This window comes from Bos taurus, chromosome 20 (assembly GCF_002263795.3).
Source record: "Bos taurus isolate L1 Dominette 01449 registration number 42190680 breed Hereford chromosome 20, ARS-UCD2.0, whole genome shotgun sequence".
Lineage (NCBI taxonomy): Eukaryota > Metazoa > Chordata > Mammalia > Artiodactyla > Bovidae > Bos > Bos taurus.
In genome coordinates, this window is record NC_037347.1 from 5640638 (window position 1) to 5657809 (window position 17172).

Here is a 17172-nt window from a genome sequence, read left to right on the forward strand (position 1 = left end):
CAGCTTAAATTCCAGCTCCACACACATTTGAGCATATTCTGTGTATTGGGTAGTAGTAGGTCACAGTGCACATTTGATGCTGGTCTATATATTTCTCTTTTGACGTGGACCTGGACATTCTGTATAGGAAGCAGGGTTAACAACAACTTTCAAGTGAAAGGGTAATTACTTCTGATATCATTTCTCTGACTTTTATGCTTTGCCCCTTCTGAAAATTATCTCTAATTTAAATCCTTGAGATAACCTTCCACGTGAGTTTTGTGGTCTCCAATTTATGGTTGAAGAGACTATAGTTCCGAGAGATATAATAGCTTTGGAAGTCAGTCGACTAACTGGTGCCTGGAGAATCAGGATGGGACACAGAGCCTCTGGCTGATGGTCCAGTAGCCACACAATAGATATTTATGTGCAGCATTTATGAGGAGACAAACATTAGAAACGTTTATTTTAGTACACTTTAGGCATTCAGGTGTCTTAATGTAGGGAACTGGGGACAGAGTTTAGAATCTGTATTTTATCACGCTGCTGCTGCTGCTGCTAAGTCGCTTCAGTCGTGTCCGACTCTGTGCGACCCCATAGGCGGCAGCCCACCAGGCTCCCCCTTCCCTGGGATTCTCCAGGCAAGAACACTGGAGTGGGTTGCCATTTCCTTCTCCAATGCAGGAAAGTGAAAAGTGAAAGTGAAGTCGCTCAGTCGTGTCCGACTCTTAGCGATCCCATGGACTGCAGCCCACCAGGCTCCTCTGTCCATGGGATTTTCCAGGCAAGAGTACTGGAGTGGGGTGCCATTGCCTTCTCTGGTATTTTATCATAATCTTCTGTAAAAGATTCAGATTTTGCACACCTACTGATTTCTTATTGGAGGGTACCTTTCAGAGGGTGAAGGTCTGGAATCACTGAGCGAACTTTTCCAAGCTGGCTTTTTCTTTTTCCTCATTCTGATTCACCAGGTCTGTCGTGAGACTTAAGCATGTGTATTCCAGAAGTGATTCAGATAGACGGCTTTCCCTCCTCACCCCACCCTCATACCGCTTTGAGAATCACTTGGAATATATATGTAAAGTCTAAAGTTATGGGAGGCTGTTCATAAAACAAATATATTATCAAGCAGATAGTGCCAAGCACTATTTTAGCCTCTTGGGGTATATAAGGAAATAAAAAATAAGACTCTTGACCTCGTGCAGCTTATCCTCCAGATAATTTGCAGACATCTTCGAACAGCCTGTTTGTTATTTAGTTTTGAAGACTAATGAATAAGAGGAGGACTAATGCCTTTAGTATTAATAAAGGAAAATAAGAACGGGGCCTTTTGAGAAATAACAAATGAAATTAGATATGAAATTCAAGTGAATGTTAAAGTTCAATCAAGTCATCAGAATTTATATTAAGTAAGTGATTAGTGTTGTTGATAGGTGTGTATGCAGAATGCCAATTACTGACTTTGCTGATTGCTTTTGGGGTTTGGACTTCAGTAACCAGTGTTAAGGGGCTTCCCAGGTAGCACTAGTGATAAAGAACCCACCTGCGAATGCAGAAGACATAAGAGACTTGGGTTTGATCCCTGGATCGGGAAGATCCCCTGGAGGAGGGCATGAAAACCCACTCCAGTATTCTTATCTGGAGAATCCCACGGACAGAGGAGCTTGCAGGCTGCAGACCATAGTGTCACAGAGTCGAACACAACTGAAGTGACTTGGCACGCATGCAACCAATGTTAAGAGTGGCTTGTCTCTGAAGTTCTCAATCATTTGCAAGCAACTTACTTTATAGTTCCTAGGAACTCCATAAATTTGTCTTGATCTTCATGTTAGTGCAGAGAGCCACTTCTCAAAATCTTTACCTTCAGGTCAGTTCTACAATTATTTATTTTAATCCACTGGTTCTTTTAAAATAGGTCTCTTATAACACATGCTTGTTTTAATCAACATTTTACAAGATAGGAGAATTTTAATTAATTAAATTTTAATTTTAACTGCCTTGGCTTTGTTTCTAGATTGCTTAAACCTTTTTTAATACCCATTGGTCTGTTTTCCCACTTTTCCTTCCATTATATTATCTTTTCTTTTTTTAACTGGCTTTGGCTCGTTTACTTTGAATAAAAACTATGCCTAATATTTTAAAGCTTGAAAAGTTGCCATTAATCGCTGGTATCATAACATCCTCTTAAGGCAAGTTATCTTGTTGCTCTGTCCTCTAAATGTAGCATCCAGAGTCAGAAGGCCTCTGGCAAGGATAAAAATAGCCTTCCTGCTTGCTGGTTTGTTGTTAGGTTTACTGGCAGTAGGAAATCTTTTGAATTCCTTAATTGGGTCAGCTCTTTGCTGGTGTCTCTCTAGACATTCCCCTCTGCCTGAAATTCTTAGATGCTTTTAGATCTTCCACCTTTATACCTGCCCTCAGTTAAGAGTTAAAGCAATCCTTATGAAACCTTCCTCAATCTGTAGAAACATAGCCCATTGACTTTACTTATCTTAAAGATAAAATGTTATTTTCTCTCTGTCTTTTTTTGCCACTCTGTATTCTGATTTTCAGCTACCATATCACAATTGAAAAATGAAATCTGAGCTATTGGTGCAAAAAGAAGTTCCTCTTTGGCTTTTATTGAAAATAATATTTTTAAGTTGAATTTCCAAAGTTTTCATTTCCTAAAATACTGATGCTACTTTACCAGTTTGGCTATCATAAAAGAAAAGAGTTAGCTTTTTTTCCTCTTAACTCCTGAAAGAAGAATTATATCCCTGTTTGTAACTTAGAACATTAGCAAACTCATTTCTCTGAAGCTGAAAAATCCCCCAGATGGCCACTCCTTTCTTCAGGGTTCCAGTTTGGGTCTTACTTGGCAAGGAGGAATCCTTCCTCTTTGTTTCTCTCACAAGTGGGAAACTGTTAGTTGTCTCTGGCTTTTAAGTTACTGAAGGGAAAGGAATTACTGTTAATTGAACACATACTCTATCCAGGGGGACTTTTCTGGGCATTTTGCAAAAATTATGAATTTCTCACATGTACGTGGAAATAGCTCTGTTTTTACTTCAGAGGAACTAAATAACTTGAACCTACCTCACTAGATGAGATTGGTCCAGCTCCACACTTTGCACTGCGTGTTTCATGCCAGAGAGACCACTAGCTGCTAGCTTTGTTTTATTTATTCAACAGCTATTTATCGAGTGCCTTTCTCTGCTCTAAGCTCTGGGATGTGAGACCCAAAACCTGTCCTCAAAGATTTTGTTGTCCTAGAGGAAGAGAGTTTAGAAATAGGTGATTTAAATACAGTTTATAATAAGTGTACGGAGAAGGCAATGGCACCCCACTCCAGTACTCTTGCCTGGAAAATCCCATGGACGGAAGAGCCTGGTGGGCTGCAGTCCATGGGGTCTTTGAGAGTTGGACACGACTGAGTGACTTCACTTTCACTTTTCACTTTCATGTATTGGAGAAGGAAATGGCAACCCACTCCAGTGTTCTTGCCTGGAGAATCCCAGGGATGGGGGAGCCTGGTGGGCTGCTGTCTATGGGGTCACACAGAGTCGGACACAACTGAAGTGACTTAGCATAGCATAGCATAGTAAGTGTAAAGAGTGTTGCATGGAGCCAGTAGGGCTCTCTGAACCAAGGAGCAGGTGGCTTTGGGCAGGTACTTTCCATAGGATGTGAGGCCTAAGAAAGAAGCCACCTGGGTAAAAGGGAGAGGGCTTGAGTGGTGAAACACTGGAGACAGAGAGAAAGGAAGGCATTCCAGACAGAGGAAGGGACCCAGATGAGAAAGTTAATGGGCCAGTAGCTCTGAATATCTAGAGTATCTAGAAGGGAAATGGCAGTGAGTTAAGAGAATTCAAGTATTTTTTACAAGCTCCAGCCTTTAAACTGAAAGTCAAATCTATCCTGGAAAGGGGTTTTGTGTAGTCTAGATTCTACGTGTATGCGTGTGTGTGTGTGTGTGTGTGTGTAATTTAAATGGCTTTTTGGGGAGGGGGGCAAGACTCTCCATCCAGTTGATGTCAGTCCCAGCTGGTGTCTCCTTCATAATTTTGCACGGAAACATCTTTACTGGCAGTTGATTGTATCACAAATAGGTCATGGGGTAGAATAAGGTTACTGATTATGCTTTGTGGAGTTACTTTTAGGTCAGTGGAAGAAATTATTAAAAATGATCATCTCTGGGGACTTGCCTGGGGATCTGGTGGTTAAAACTCTAAATTTCAAATGCCGGGGATCACAGCGGGTCTAATCCCTGGTCGGGGAATTAAGATTCCCACATATCAACAATAAAGTACAAAATGATCTTTGTATCATTAAGTGATAAAACATAATGAGCACATTTTTATTAGTTCATATTTATATGTATTCTGCATTTGTTTTAGTATAAAGTTAGTATTCAGAAACTGAATTTATCATTTCTTGGACCTTGCTTACATCATGCAGGCCCCCACAGTGCCATCTTGCTGCAAATCTGACAATATTGGTAGAAACAGCAAATGTAGAAAGGCAGGAACAGCACCTCCTTTAAACAATTATTTATGGCAGTAAGAGCAGAACCAGGAGAAACATCTCTAGTTAAACAGCAACAAATAATGTGTATTTATATGTATGAGTGTTGTGCTGTGTTCATAAACCTTTTTATCTGTCTTAGAAATGGACCTAAGTCCATGCTTATCCTTTCCCTGTGAGAAATTTTTAATGATGTTCAATGAAAAGAAAGAAACTTGAAAAGTCACTAAGTCATGTCTGGCTCTTTGCAACCCCATGGACTGTAGCCTACCAAGCTCCTCCGTCTCTGGGATTTTCTAGGCAAGAGTTCTGGAGTAGATTGCCATTTCCTTCTCCAGGGGATCTTCCCAAACCAGGGATCGAACCCAGGTCTCCCACATTGCAAGGAGACACTTTACCATCTGAGCCATCAGGGAAGCCTGTCCACTGAAAACCTCTCCCTTTTTGTTAGTATCTAACAAAATTAACTCAGCATTTCAGGCTGCTTGTCACTCTTTTGGTCAGCATGGCTATATTTTACACAGCCTTGCAGAGCTGTCCCCTGTTATCATTCCTTGCCCTACCATGCCCCCAACAATACTGCATGACTGAGAAAGAGAAGGCCATAGCATGAAATCTAATAGCACTAGAGAACATTTGATATTTTTTATTGCTTGTGTGTTTGAAATGGCAGCATTTATTATATCATTTCCTGCTGAGTCATCAGTAGCAATACTATCTGGGTTAGTTTTTAGAAAATAACTTATTTTACCTAATTCTGAAAGTAAGAGATACTAATTTATTAGAGTATTTCCTTCTAGTTTTTTCCCTCCTTTGATCTTATTAACTCGGTTACTTTAGCTAGTGTCTTAATATGAGAGTTATGATAGTGCATACTGTTCTTTTGAGCACCTCCTCCCCCCAGTAATTCTTAGTCATTCTGGTTGGTAAATATTGGTTCTTTCCAACTCGCAAATGCCTGCTTGGAATCTGAATCTTTTCTAGGCTGTAGAATTTGGTAGTGTAGTTCCCCAGAGTCACACTGTATCAGTTGCCTATATTTGGCTAGGTTGAGTCATGTCACCAAATATAGTCTATGCCTTCTGCAAGATGCATGCCAGGCTTCTGGCTCCAAATGCCACAGCTGGCCTCCAGGGACAACTACTTTTCCTGTCATAGCGTCCCTTAAGGTTAGGACTGCTGATCTGGCAGTATTTCTTTGTGTTTATAACATAATCAATACTAAGACCCTCAAAGACTGAATTTTATCCACGAAATAGATTCACTTGCCAGAAGTCCTAATGCTCTTCTTCTCCCTTGAGGAATTCAATTCTAAATGTACCAAAGCCTGGGTTATGTTTATAGGTAAATGAGTTATCAAAAAGCAAAAAACAAAACTCAAAAACACTGGGTTATATTCATATTTAGATATCTCAGTGATTTTTATTTTACTTCAGTGTATTCATTTGTGAAATGATGGTGTTTTAAGTTCAGTGGAGTAAACTCATTGAATACTTATTTGGTGCCCAAACAGGAAACTCAAGATACCTAGGTTCAATGGCAGCAACAACAGCAATGAAGCTTTAGATCTTAAAGAGGGGGGCTGTTACTTAAGAGATAAGACAGTTAGCAAGTAGCTGAGATGATTACCTAAGATGGTTGTCTATTGCAGTATAGATAGAAATAAAATTTGGTGAGTTAATCTAAAAAGGGGGGTTCTTTTTTGGGAAAGGTGCCCTAGGGAAAATAATTGAAAAAAAGACAAGTAAACAAACAAAAAAGATTTGAAAATATTCTCCATTGGAAACAAAGAGGTCTTGAAGGGACGGAGGGGGTTGTCAGTAATCTAGCCATGGACTAGAAAATGCAAAACTCCTGGTGAAAATTGGCATCTGTAGAGCAGAAATAAAAGGGGCACAAGGAGAATGTGAAAGGCTTGTAGAAGACTTTAGAGTAACATGGAACTTATAACGGGAGCTTTCAGAGGACTTGCAGAAAGGAAGGAGTCTGTGTTCTTCATATTAGATGTCATGAATGGATGACTCTAAATATTTTAATTATAGAAAGAATTTATAGGATAGGGCAGGTAGGATGGGGAAGCATTATGAAAGTTTTTTCCAAAAGTTTTCTCATGTCACTGCTAATATTTTAAAATTGAAATAGAAAGCATTGCTATTTGTTTAACAAAATATTTAACAGGTGTATTTACCATACAGAGGGCATAACGGATTTCAGACCAACAGGACTTATCATAAGAACAGGTCAAAAAATAAAAACAAGTATCACTTTCAGAGTTAAACTGCAAATTTTGTCAGTGCCCTATTGTCTTAGCTAAAGGATAGAATTACAGTATTTAGAAGTCTGAGGAACAGAAAAAGTCTCAAAGGATACCTACTTTGTGAGTGCAGGGTGGCATCTCAGGACGTGTGTGTCGAGGCAGACTGAGAGAACTGAGTGAGGGGGTATTTTTGTGCCTGTTTTGTTGAACTGTTCTTATCTCTTTCTCCTTAAAAGGTACCCCAAAAGTCAGTTCCTGATAAGGTGGAACTTGACTAGTTAAATTGGGCCAGCTAGTTTGGGAATTTATCTTTGGATTCTCATTGTTATTTATCCTTTTTTAGTATCGAATAAGAGGCATTATAGTTCATATAGAACAGCCTTGGTTTCATTAATGTTACCTTTTAAAAAAATTAACAGTATCTTCTTCGAAATAGCAGAAACTTAACTTCAGTTAATATCATTAAATATTTTTTGTTCCTGTGTTGATTTATAACATCTTTTTAAAATGTGTTTTATGATAAAAATGGTATGAGTGATAACTATTAGTTCACTGACTATAAGGTTTTACAGCTACAAAAGTAATCCAAGTGTTCCATCACAGAAAATCAGCTGCTACTCTGAGTTAAGTGATTTAGAAACACTATTCCCTCCCTCCCAAGTTTTTAACAGTTAAGGTCATGTTCTTGTTCCAGCATCTCAAGTCTATGCTTTTTTAAAGTTATTCTTGTGACAGGTCATATGATCTGGGCTTGCAGTTAAAGCAGTTAAGCTGGAATTCACTGGATTTAGCTCCTTGGTTGTGTATATAAACATTAAGTAACAAAGCCAATTTTTAGGAAGAAATTGAAATATCAAAGTTAATTTTCACCTCCTCCTTGCCGGTCTCCATCCCTACCTTTCTTCCCTAAACAGGAACACACTGAAATTTTAAGTGAAGCAATTTACAATTTAAAAAATCCTTGTATTTGGTTTTAAATTGTAGAAAAATTTTCAGATTTTGTTTCATATTAGACTCCCAAGTTTCACATGTGGATTAATTAAAGCTATTAGCAACAGACAACACTTTTCTCTTTTCATGGCATGAGTTTATTTCTGTGGAGACTATTTGAAAGAGGATTTTGAGAGATTGAAGGATAGCTGTGGTCTAAAGTTCCTTTCTAAATAATTTTAAATGTGTGGCTGGTGGTGGATAGGACCACATACTAGCCCTGGCTCCCATAGTGTTCATCGGAACTAGGTGGGGTCTGGAGTCTTCCCGGCATCCTGAAAGGCTTGCTCCAGTCATGGGAGAAGCTCTGCTTACCCACCGTTTTTATTGTCTTGGAGAGTCTGTTATGGTTCTGTGGGGTCAGAGTTTAAACTGCTGTTTCCTAATTGGAATGTTTGTAATTCTGAGTCAATTTTATATTCTCACACTACTCCTGATGCATAGAGTGCTGAACTCTGGTAGGTAATTAACTGTTAAGTTCCCCTTTCCATTGCTTAAATGAACAAGACTTGAGGGTTCTTTACCATTCTTACGAAGGGCATGTGGAATATGGAGACATAAAAATGTTGTAATAATGAGTTTTATAATTTATAGCATAGATCTAGGCTTAAGTATGTGCAGTCTGGATACCTCAACTTACATGTAGAAACTCTTCCAGAGTAGAAATGCATTCCCCCCTTTATTTGTGGAGGATGGTGCATCCTCCACAAATTTTAGACTTTCATAAGCCCTTTTCTCATGGGTATCTTGCGTGCCCATTTTAGGTTCAAATTCAGAGAAAATTAACCCAGCATTTATTGAATGCTCTTCTGCCTCTGTGCGTTTTGCTGTGTGCTTTGCTATTTTTTTCATGTGTAAGTACAGTGAAATGTGTTCCTTTACTTTCTGTACTTATTCCCCCAGATAGGAATTTAAACCTACTGGCATGGCTGTACATGTAGGCATAAAACTGGCACCTTTGGTATGATTCATATAAAAAATACTACTGCTAGCTACATACTTTTAAATAGCAGTAAAGAACTACACATGAAAGAAAACTTGAACACTGATGGGGAAAAAACATGAAGATTGTTATTAGGAGTTGATATGAGAACATAATGGTGTAAAGATTACTTTGGATGGGGATTTGGAAATTAGAATAACTGAATAGTGAAATATAAGGGATATTTTATTTTCCCACTTTCAGGCTTTCCCTTTTTTAATGTTTGTGAACATGCTGTTTGATATGTCCTCTAACTCTTTGTGTTTATTAGCACAGCTAAGTTTTATTCCCATAATATGGTTTTTAAAATACCTATTAAGCAATTAATTCAGCTTTGTTGTTGAATACATTTAAATCATCTATGAATAAAGTATAGTAACGGCCTTCTTCTACCCTTAGGTCGTCTAAACTATTCATATCCAGGATCCGATAGCTCTCTGCTTATTAATGGTAAGTGATAATAATTGATTCACCCTAGTGAAATTCAGAGAATTGAAACAAGTTAGTTCTGGTTAGAAAATGTAGTAGCTGTGCTTCAGCAGGTGGAGAAACGACATTAGTTTGCTCTGCAGTGATAACTGCAAGTTGCTATTAATCTGTCAGATATTTTATGAATAATTACTGTTCCTCCAAATTAGAGCAGAAACTTTTTTTAAACTATGAGAGCCAACTAATTTGCTGTCTTAAAACTGGTGACAATGAAAATAAATGAGGATCCCATAATGACACATAAAGAATGGCTTAATTCAAGTGTTTGCTTCTGTAGCGTGACCTTTGAAATGTCAACACGAAAACCATTTCTTTGTAGTTGGAAAAGGAAAGGGAAGGTAATCAGAGATCTAAAATCAGAAAAAACAGCCTAAGACCACAGGGCTTGACTTTGCAAAGGACAAGGTCATTCACTATTTGCTATCTAATGACAACAAGAAAAATGAAGTTTTATTAGCCTTTGCAGTGCCTTCAGTAAATTCTCCTTGCCTATTCTAAATATTACCACTGAGCTGTTCTCTTTTTATATGTGTATTCTGAAGCAGACTATATTTATTAAGGAAGGAGGGGCCATCTACTCACAGAAGGAATTAAAGAATTAAAGGAATTAAAGAATTTTTAAAAAGTCTTTTTTATAAGACAATAGTTTAATTGGGTGGGATACAGAAGTCTTGTTTACTTCTTTTTCACTCTTTTCCTATTGTATATGGATTTCAAATTTGTGTATTCATAGTGCCATCCACTATGAATGAGTTGCTAGCTAAATGAGTTGCTAAAACTCATTTTAAGTCCCACCACTTCTATGAAATATTCTTGACCAAATAACCATATTCTCCACATTCCCTAAACAAAGCAAAACTAAAAAAAAAAAAATCCTCCTCCTTGTCCACGGTCTAGTATGAATGAGGAGTTGAAACTTACTTTTTTAACTGGATTTCTTTTTCTGTAGTGTTTAAAAATCAGTGTTCTGTAGACTATAGGATTATAGAGCCAAGAAAAGTTAGAAGGAGATTTGATTTATGAGAGTTGCTGCATGCATTAAATCCTCTGGAGACCATGTGGCTTGTAAAAATCTCCCTTGTTCATCAGTCTTTGGTCTTTACATGCTACAGTGCCAGAAATAATGCCAAAATACAGTATTTTAGCATAAATGTGTATAGACTGAAATCCAGAGCTGGTGAGTGGCGTCAGGATAAGCGGAGTAATGTAAGAGGTGCCCTCGTAGTGTGGTTTCATCTTCTCCTGTGGAGTGAGTTCCAGAGGCAGGTGCTAGAAATTGCAGGCAACCAAGACCTGAGATACTGTTGTTCTGTCCTAGGCAAAGGGATCAACTCTTCGTTCTCCCAATTGTTTCATTCCTGCTAAATTATTAATAGGTCACTTGCCCCTGGGGTATCTTTGTTGAGTTGAGAAAAAGAAACATTCTCTGGTGGGTTTTCCTTGAAGCCAAATTCACTTAATTTTTTAGAGTCTAGTATAAGATTTTTTTCCTTTTATACCCCCTACCCCCCTTAATATCCTTTCTTTCAAGATTAGATTATTTTTTAATGACCCTCACTTGGCAAAGGAAAAATAAATATTTATGTTTTGAAATTTTACTGCCCACACCCTCTAGAAGTAGACTAGATGGTTTTTTACTGTTGTATACATGGAAATTTTATTCTAGAAGTAAACGGACTGAGGTTAACACTAGCTCAAACTGAAAGATAGGAAGATAAAGAACAAAGAGATGTCAAAGAGGGGAAACTTGCTGCCTCCTCAGGCAAGACCCAGAGTATGGGGCTGTGGCTGCCATGGTCTCGGATCCAGTATTCAGCTTTGCAGGGTCCCAGAACTTGATTTTGTCAGTATGAGCAAGTGTTAGTTCTTAATAACAAGCTGACTTGTATGGATGCCAATTTATACATTCATGATGAGGCAATGCTTCCAGTATCTCTAGATACTGGAGTTTACTGATAGACCCATTCCCTCTCTGACAGCAGAGTCCAGATTATAGAAGGTTGTTTAAAAATCTTGAAATTAATGCAGGGTGGAGGTGGAGGGATGTTAAGACAGTTCTTGAGTCACCTTGATTTAGGCATGCAGGAGACTCGAGTTTGATCCCTGGGTCGGGAAGATCCCCTGGAGAAGGAAGTGGCAACCTACTCCAGTATTCTTGCTTGGGAAGTCCCACGGTCGGAGGAACCTGGCAGGGTTGCAGAAGAGTTGGATATGACTGGGCAACTAAACAACAGTAATAAATTGCCCATTCTCTTCAGTCAGATTTTTGAAACATCTTCCATGGTGGATTGCTTCTATAGATAAAGTGGTCGCAGTCGTATGATAATTCTTAGTAGCACTTTGTTCTCACTATAGCTCAGATTTTGGGGGCTCCTGTATTGCAGAGCTAGTTTAATGCATTACTTGTGTTTAATGAAGAGAAACTCAAAAATCACAAATGATACCCATCTTGTAGGATTGTGGTGGAGATTGAGTACATGTAAAATAATTTAGCACAGCACCTGGCATGTAGTCAAACTAAATTAATTAGAAGATCATTATGGGAATATTAGTGCTAAAGATTTGTAAGGGGAAAAAGAAACACAAACCAAGAGATTATGATTAGTTGAAAAAATTATCTAATATTGAACATGCTTTATTTGTCTCTTATTAGGATAGATAGCCTGAAACTTAATTTATTTACTTTTAAATGCAGTCTCTTTACATCTTACATCCATTCAGCCTTTTCTTAAAGCTGAAAATAAGCCTAATATGTTGTGTTGTTTTGTATTCATTATTCAACGTTGAAACTTAAATGAACCAGCAGGAGCTGTTCTTTTCTGTCCATCACAAGTAGTCTATTCAGGCTTTTAAAAACCTTTAGAAAGGTGATTATATAGCTACTTTACTTTGCTTCAATTAATAACTTTCAGAGCTTTTTCTTCCAAGCCTCTGTTGAATTGAGAACCATTTCTTGCTTTATTTGAATAAAAATATGAAAGAATTGTTTCCTCTCTTAAATGTACTTTTGAATTTCAATGTGACTTTTATTGTATAACTTGTTTTGAAATTTTCAAGCAATCAGAGGTTTGGGGGAAGAAGTGCGGTTTAAATTCTAAATAAATAAAAAGGAAAAGATTCTAAATACTTAGTCTACTAGCTTCAGCAGTTATATTGGAATAATATCAGCATTTACATGTACAAAGATAAAAAAGGGCTCGCTTACCCAGCAGATCAGATTGCTTTCTTTTTTCCCCTGGCTATACTCAATCATCAGTTTTCAGACTGCAATTACCTTCATATTACCATTCAAGACTTTTAAAAGACATTGCCAGTATAATTCAACAATATTAATTGTGTATTCTAGGGAATTACTATTGTTGTATTACTAGTTGTAGAGATTTTTTTTTGAGGGGAATCCTTAGGGGGAGATTCTTGGATTTTAAATGTACTAAAAAAACAAAGCAACTTTCTGGCTACATTTTGGATATTGTAATTAGTTCTCTAGGACTGCCATAACAGGTACCACTGACTGGATGGCTTAAACTGAAATTTATTTCTAGTCTTCGAAGCTTGAAGTCTGACATCAAAGGGTGAGCAAGGTTGGTTTCTTCTGAGGCTCCCCTCCTTGGCTTGTAGAGAGCTGTCTTTTCCTTGTCTTTACATGGTTTTCCCCTCTGTGAAAGTCTGTGTCCTAATCTCTTATAAGGACACCGGTCATATTGGATCAGGGCCAGCCTGGTGACCTCTTTTAACTTTAACCACCTCTTTAAAGCCCCTGTTTCAAATAGCCACATTCTGAGGTTCTGAGGATCAGGACTTTAGCATATGGATTTTGAGGAGGAAACACTATTCATCCCTTAACAGATAACCATTTCCTAGTTAATCGTATGTAGTAGGAATATAGTTAGAATATCCATTTTATAGTTATGAAAAGCAACCCTAAAACAGTTTCTCAGCTAAGTCAGAAAGCAGTGCTAAGCATAGGCCGATTCATCTCATATTTCTCTGGTGTGTTTTGGTTTAGCTCTGAGCTAGATATTAGATTGAATGATTAGTTTTCCTTTTATCCAACTTGAAATTTTATTTTATCCAAGAAAACTAACATTTAACCACTACCACCACCTCTGTATAAAAGTGCTTGTGTGTGGTACTTTTTTCTTCAACCTCCCACTTTACAGCTTTAGTATTTAGTTTGGTATTTAGTTCAAAAAGTACTGGTTTTGAACAGATGCATGTATCTATGTATTTCCTTTCCTCTGTGGATGTCTCTCATATAGAAGCATTAGCTAAAGTACTTGTTTGTCTCAGAAGAGATTAGTAAGAAATCTTTTAAAAGTTAGCATAGAAAAATACCTCTTAATTATAGTTCTTTTAAAGGGAGAAGATTGTTTGCTTAAGGAGGGTAGGGGACAGAAATCTATGAAAAGGGAGGGCATAATTTACCCAGGAGAAATGTAGATTATAGTCACTTGCTGAAAATGTATGTAATATGGTTCATAGTTGCTACAGGAAAGAGCATGCTGAAAGATCCTTTCATGAAAAAGACAATATGAAAACCTATTGTAAACTCTATAAAGTGGTCTACAGTTGTTATCCTGGGAGTAGTAATGAAGAGCTGAAAGTAACTGTTGAAGATCAGCCTAAGAATATATACATATGAGGTTACTTTTGAGGAAGGAAGAAAATTATTATTTACTGAGCACCTGTCAGACCATCATATATATGTGTGGTATCTTTTGTTATTCATTTTTGCATTTTTATAAATAATAAACAGGGTTTGTGAAATACAGAAACTGAATTACATTCAATCTCTGCCCTTCTGTAAGGCAATTTAAACAATCCTCTCATATCTGTATTATATCTTGTCAACATTCTTTGAAGTAGTATAGCAAGCTAGTATAAACACAAGCCAATGTGACATAGGAAATTCTATAAATCGTATGAAAGTGAAAGTTGCTCAGTTGTGTCCGACTCTTTGCAACCCCATAGACTGTATAGTCCATGAAATTCTCCAGGCCAGAATACTGGAGTGGGTAGCCGTTCCCTTCTCCAGGGGATCTTCCCAACCCAGGGATCGAACCCAGGTCTCCTGCATTGCAGGTGGATTCGTTACCAGCTGAGCCACTACTGAAGCCCAAGAATACTGGAGTGGGTAGCCTATTCCTTCTCCAGGGGATCTTCCCGACCCAGGAATTGAACTGGGGTCTCTGGAATTGCAGGCGGATTCTTTACCAGCTGAGCTACCAGGGAAGCCCATAAAGCATATATCTAAAATAATTTTGTGACAGTGAACCCATTAAGAAATTAGGGGATGATCTATAAAATCGTTTGAAATGATTCTTTGCGTCTTTGTTGGATTATATACTTTGGCCTTTGTGATGATTGTCTGCTTTTTGGTTCTGGCACCTTTATTCTCTTGTTTACAGATGGACTCAGCGTCCAGTCTTTGATTTCTGTCTTTAACTGGCTTACTAATCTGACTGATTCTCCCCCATACTCTTTTTTTTTTTTGGTCCTACTGGAAAAACAAGTTAGTTGATAACATCTTCGAATCCGACCCACCTCCCCTTGTTTTTCCAAGTAGCACTGCTGTCCACCTTCTCACAGCGGGCAGAGAGAGGTAGATGGAGGTAGACCAGCCTGAGGCCGCATAAGTAGCACAGGTCTTTCACTGCCCACCAAAAGCTAGTCGTATTTTATTCTTTACAGCCTAAAGTCCTATTCTTTTTTTTTAATTTATTTTTAATTGGAGGAAAATTGCTTTACAATGTTGTGTTGGTTTCTGCCGTACAACGTCAGCCAGCCGTAAGTATGCACACATCTCCTCTGTCTTGAGCCTGCCCCCACCAGCATTCCATCCCGCCCACCTAGGCCATCACAGGGCACTGAGCTGAGCGCCTGTGCTGCATCAGCAGCTCCCCACCAGCTCTCTGTTTTACACATGGTAATGTGTGCGCTTTCAATGCTACTCTCAATTCGTCCTGCCCTCTCCTTCCCCTGCTGTGTCCACAAGTCTGTTCTCTACATCTGTGTCTCCATCCTGCCCTGCAGATAGATTCATCAGTAACATATTTGTAGACTCCATAAATGTGCATTAATACACGGTATTTGTTTTTACTTCACTCTGTGTAACAGGCTCTAGGTTCAATTACCTCAGTTCAACTGGCTCAAATTCTTTCCTTTTTATTAAAGTCCTATTTACAGAATTAGATGTAGGAAAGGATGCTTTTAATATATCATTTGTTTTTTTTTAATTATTTATTTTTACTTGATGTTTGGTTTGCAGTATTGGTTTGATTTCTGTCATGTATCAACATGAATTAACCATAGTGTACATATGTGCCCTCCCTCTTGAATCTCCCTCCCAGCTTCCACCCATGCCCACCCCTCTAGGTTACTACAGAGCCCCCGTGTGAGTCCCCTGAGCCATACAGCAAATTCTCATTGGCTGTATGTTTACATATGTTGGTGTATATGCATCCATGGTACTCTTTCTATTCATCTCACCCTCTCCCTCTTCTCCTCCACCCTTGTCCATAAGTCTGTTCACTATGTCTGTGTCTCCATTGCTGCTCTGCAAACAGATTCATTAGTACCATCCTTCTAGATTCCATGTATATGTGTTAATATACAATATTTGTTTTTCTCTTTCTGACTACTTTACTCTGTATGATAGGCTCTAGGCTCATCCACTTCATTACAACTGACTCAAATGTATTCGTTTTTATGGCTGAGCAGTATTATATTGTGTATATGTACCACAATTTCTTTATCTATTCATTTGTTGATGGACATCTAGGTTGCTTCTATGTCTTGGCTATTGTAAATAGTGCTGCAGTGAACATTGGGGTACATGTGTCTTTTTCAGTTTTGATTTCTTCAGGGCATATACCTAGAAGTGGTATTGCTGGGTGATATGGTGGTTTTATTCCTAGTTTTTTAAGGAATTTCCATACTGTTTTGCATAGTGGCTGTATCAATTTACATTTCTACCAGCAGTGTAGGTGGGTTCCCTTTTCTTCACACCCTCTCCAGCACTTGTTTGTAGATTTTTTGATTATGGCCATCCTGTCTGGGGTGAAGGAGATACCTCACTGTAGTTTTAATTTGCGTTGAAGTAGTGATGTTGACCATCTCTTCATATGTTTATTAGCCATCTGTATGTCTAATTTGGAGAAATGTCTGTTTAAGTCTTGTTTTTAATATAAGTACCAAGAAGAAAACTCAAAAGGATCCATTAACAAATATGGTAATTCAGTGCACATAAGATTGTAAATTTGAATACAACAGAAAAGGATAAAATAAGAAGTGGAATCAGTTTTTCTTTTATCATTCTAGTTCCTGTCCCCAAAGGTTCTTGTGGTTGTTTCTAGAAAAAATATTTGAGTACATTCCCATGTATCTATTTCTATTTCCTTTATTGTTAAGTTCACACAATAAGAATCATACAGTATACACTTAGGTACCTCATGCAAGCTACATTTTAGAGATGTTTAGTATCAGCACATGAATATGTACCATATTTTTAAAATAACTATTTTTTGTGATATATTTTGTAAATATACCACTATTATATCTAATTTGTTCCTTTTCTAACAAATGTTACAACCAAATAAGAAAAAGATACTTTTTAAGAGATAAATATTTTCATTTTTATTATATATATATATATAAATAAATGTGTGTTGAAAAAGACCTCATAAGAGTCTTTCTGTACATTTTTGCAAGTCTAGAATGCCAGACTACTGAAATATTTTACTAGAGAAAATTTACTGATGAATATAGGGCATTTGTAAGCAATCTTGTAAAGATATTTTGGAAATAATGTATTTATCAATACATCTAATAGCAATATTCACCCAAAAGTTATAAAAATTTATAGCTATAATGTTTCCAGCCCATTTAGAACATTCTTGAATTATTTTAGTACTGAACAGCAAATTATATAGATCAAACCAAGTAATATAAATGATAAACATATAAATAG

General features: G+C 37.6%; 1 protein-coding gene across 3 annotated transcripts in view; it reads left to right on the forward strand.

The window, feature by feature from the left end:
- Window positions 1-17172, forward strand: part of CPEB4 (cytoplasmic polyadenylation element binding protein 4) — a 72477-nt gene that overhangs the window by 34605 nt on the left and 20700 nt on the right. For 2 of the 3 annotated variants that reach the window (XM_003587502.4, XM_005221433.3), the window contains exon 3: window positions 9114-9164. The exons of the other annotated variant lie outside the window; for it this stretch is intronic. In XM_003587502.4, the coding sequence (XP_003587550.1) occupies window positions 9114-9164 (51 nt within the window). The remainder of the gene's footprint in view (window positions 1-9113; window positions 9165-17172) is intronic. 3 annotated transcript variants of the gene reach the window in all.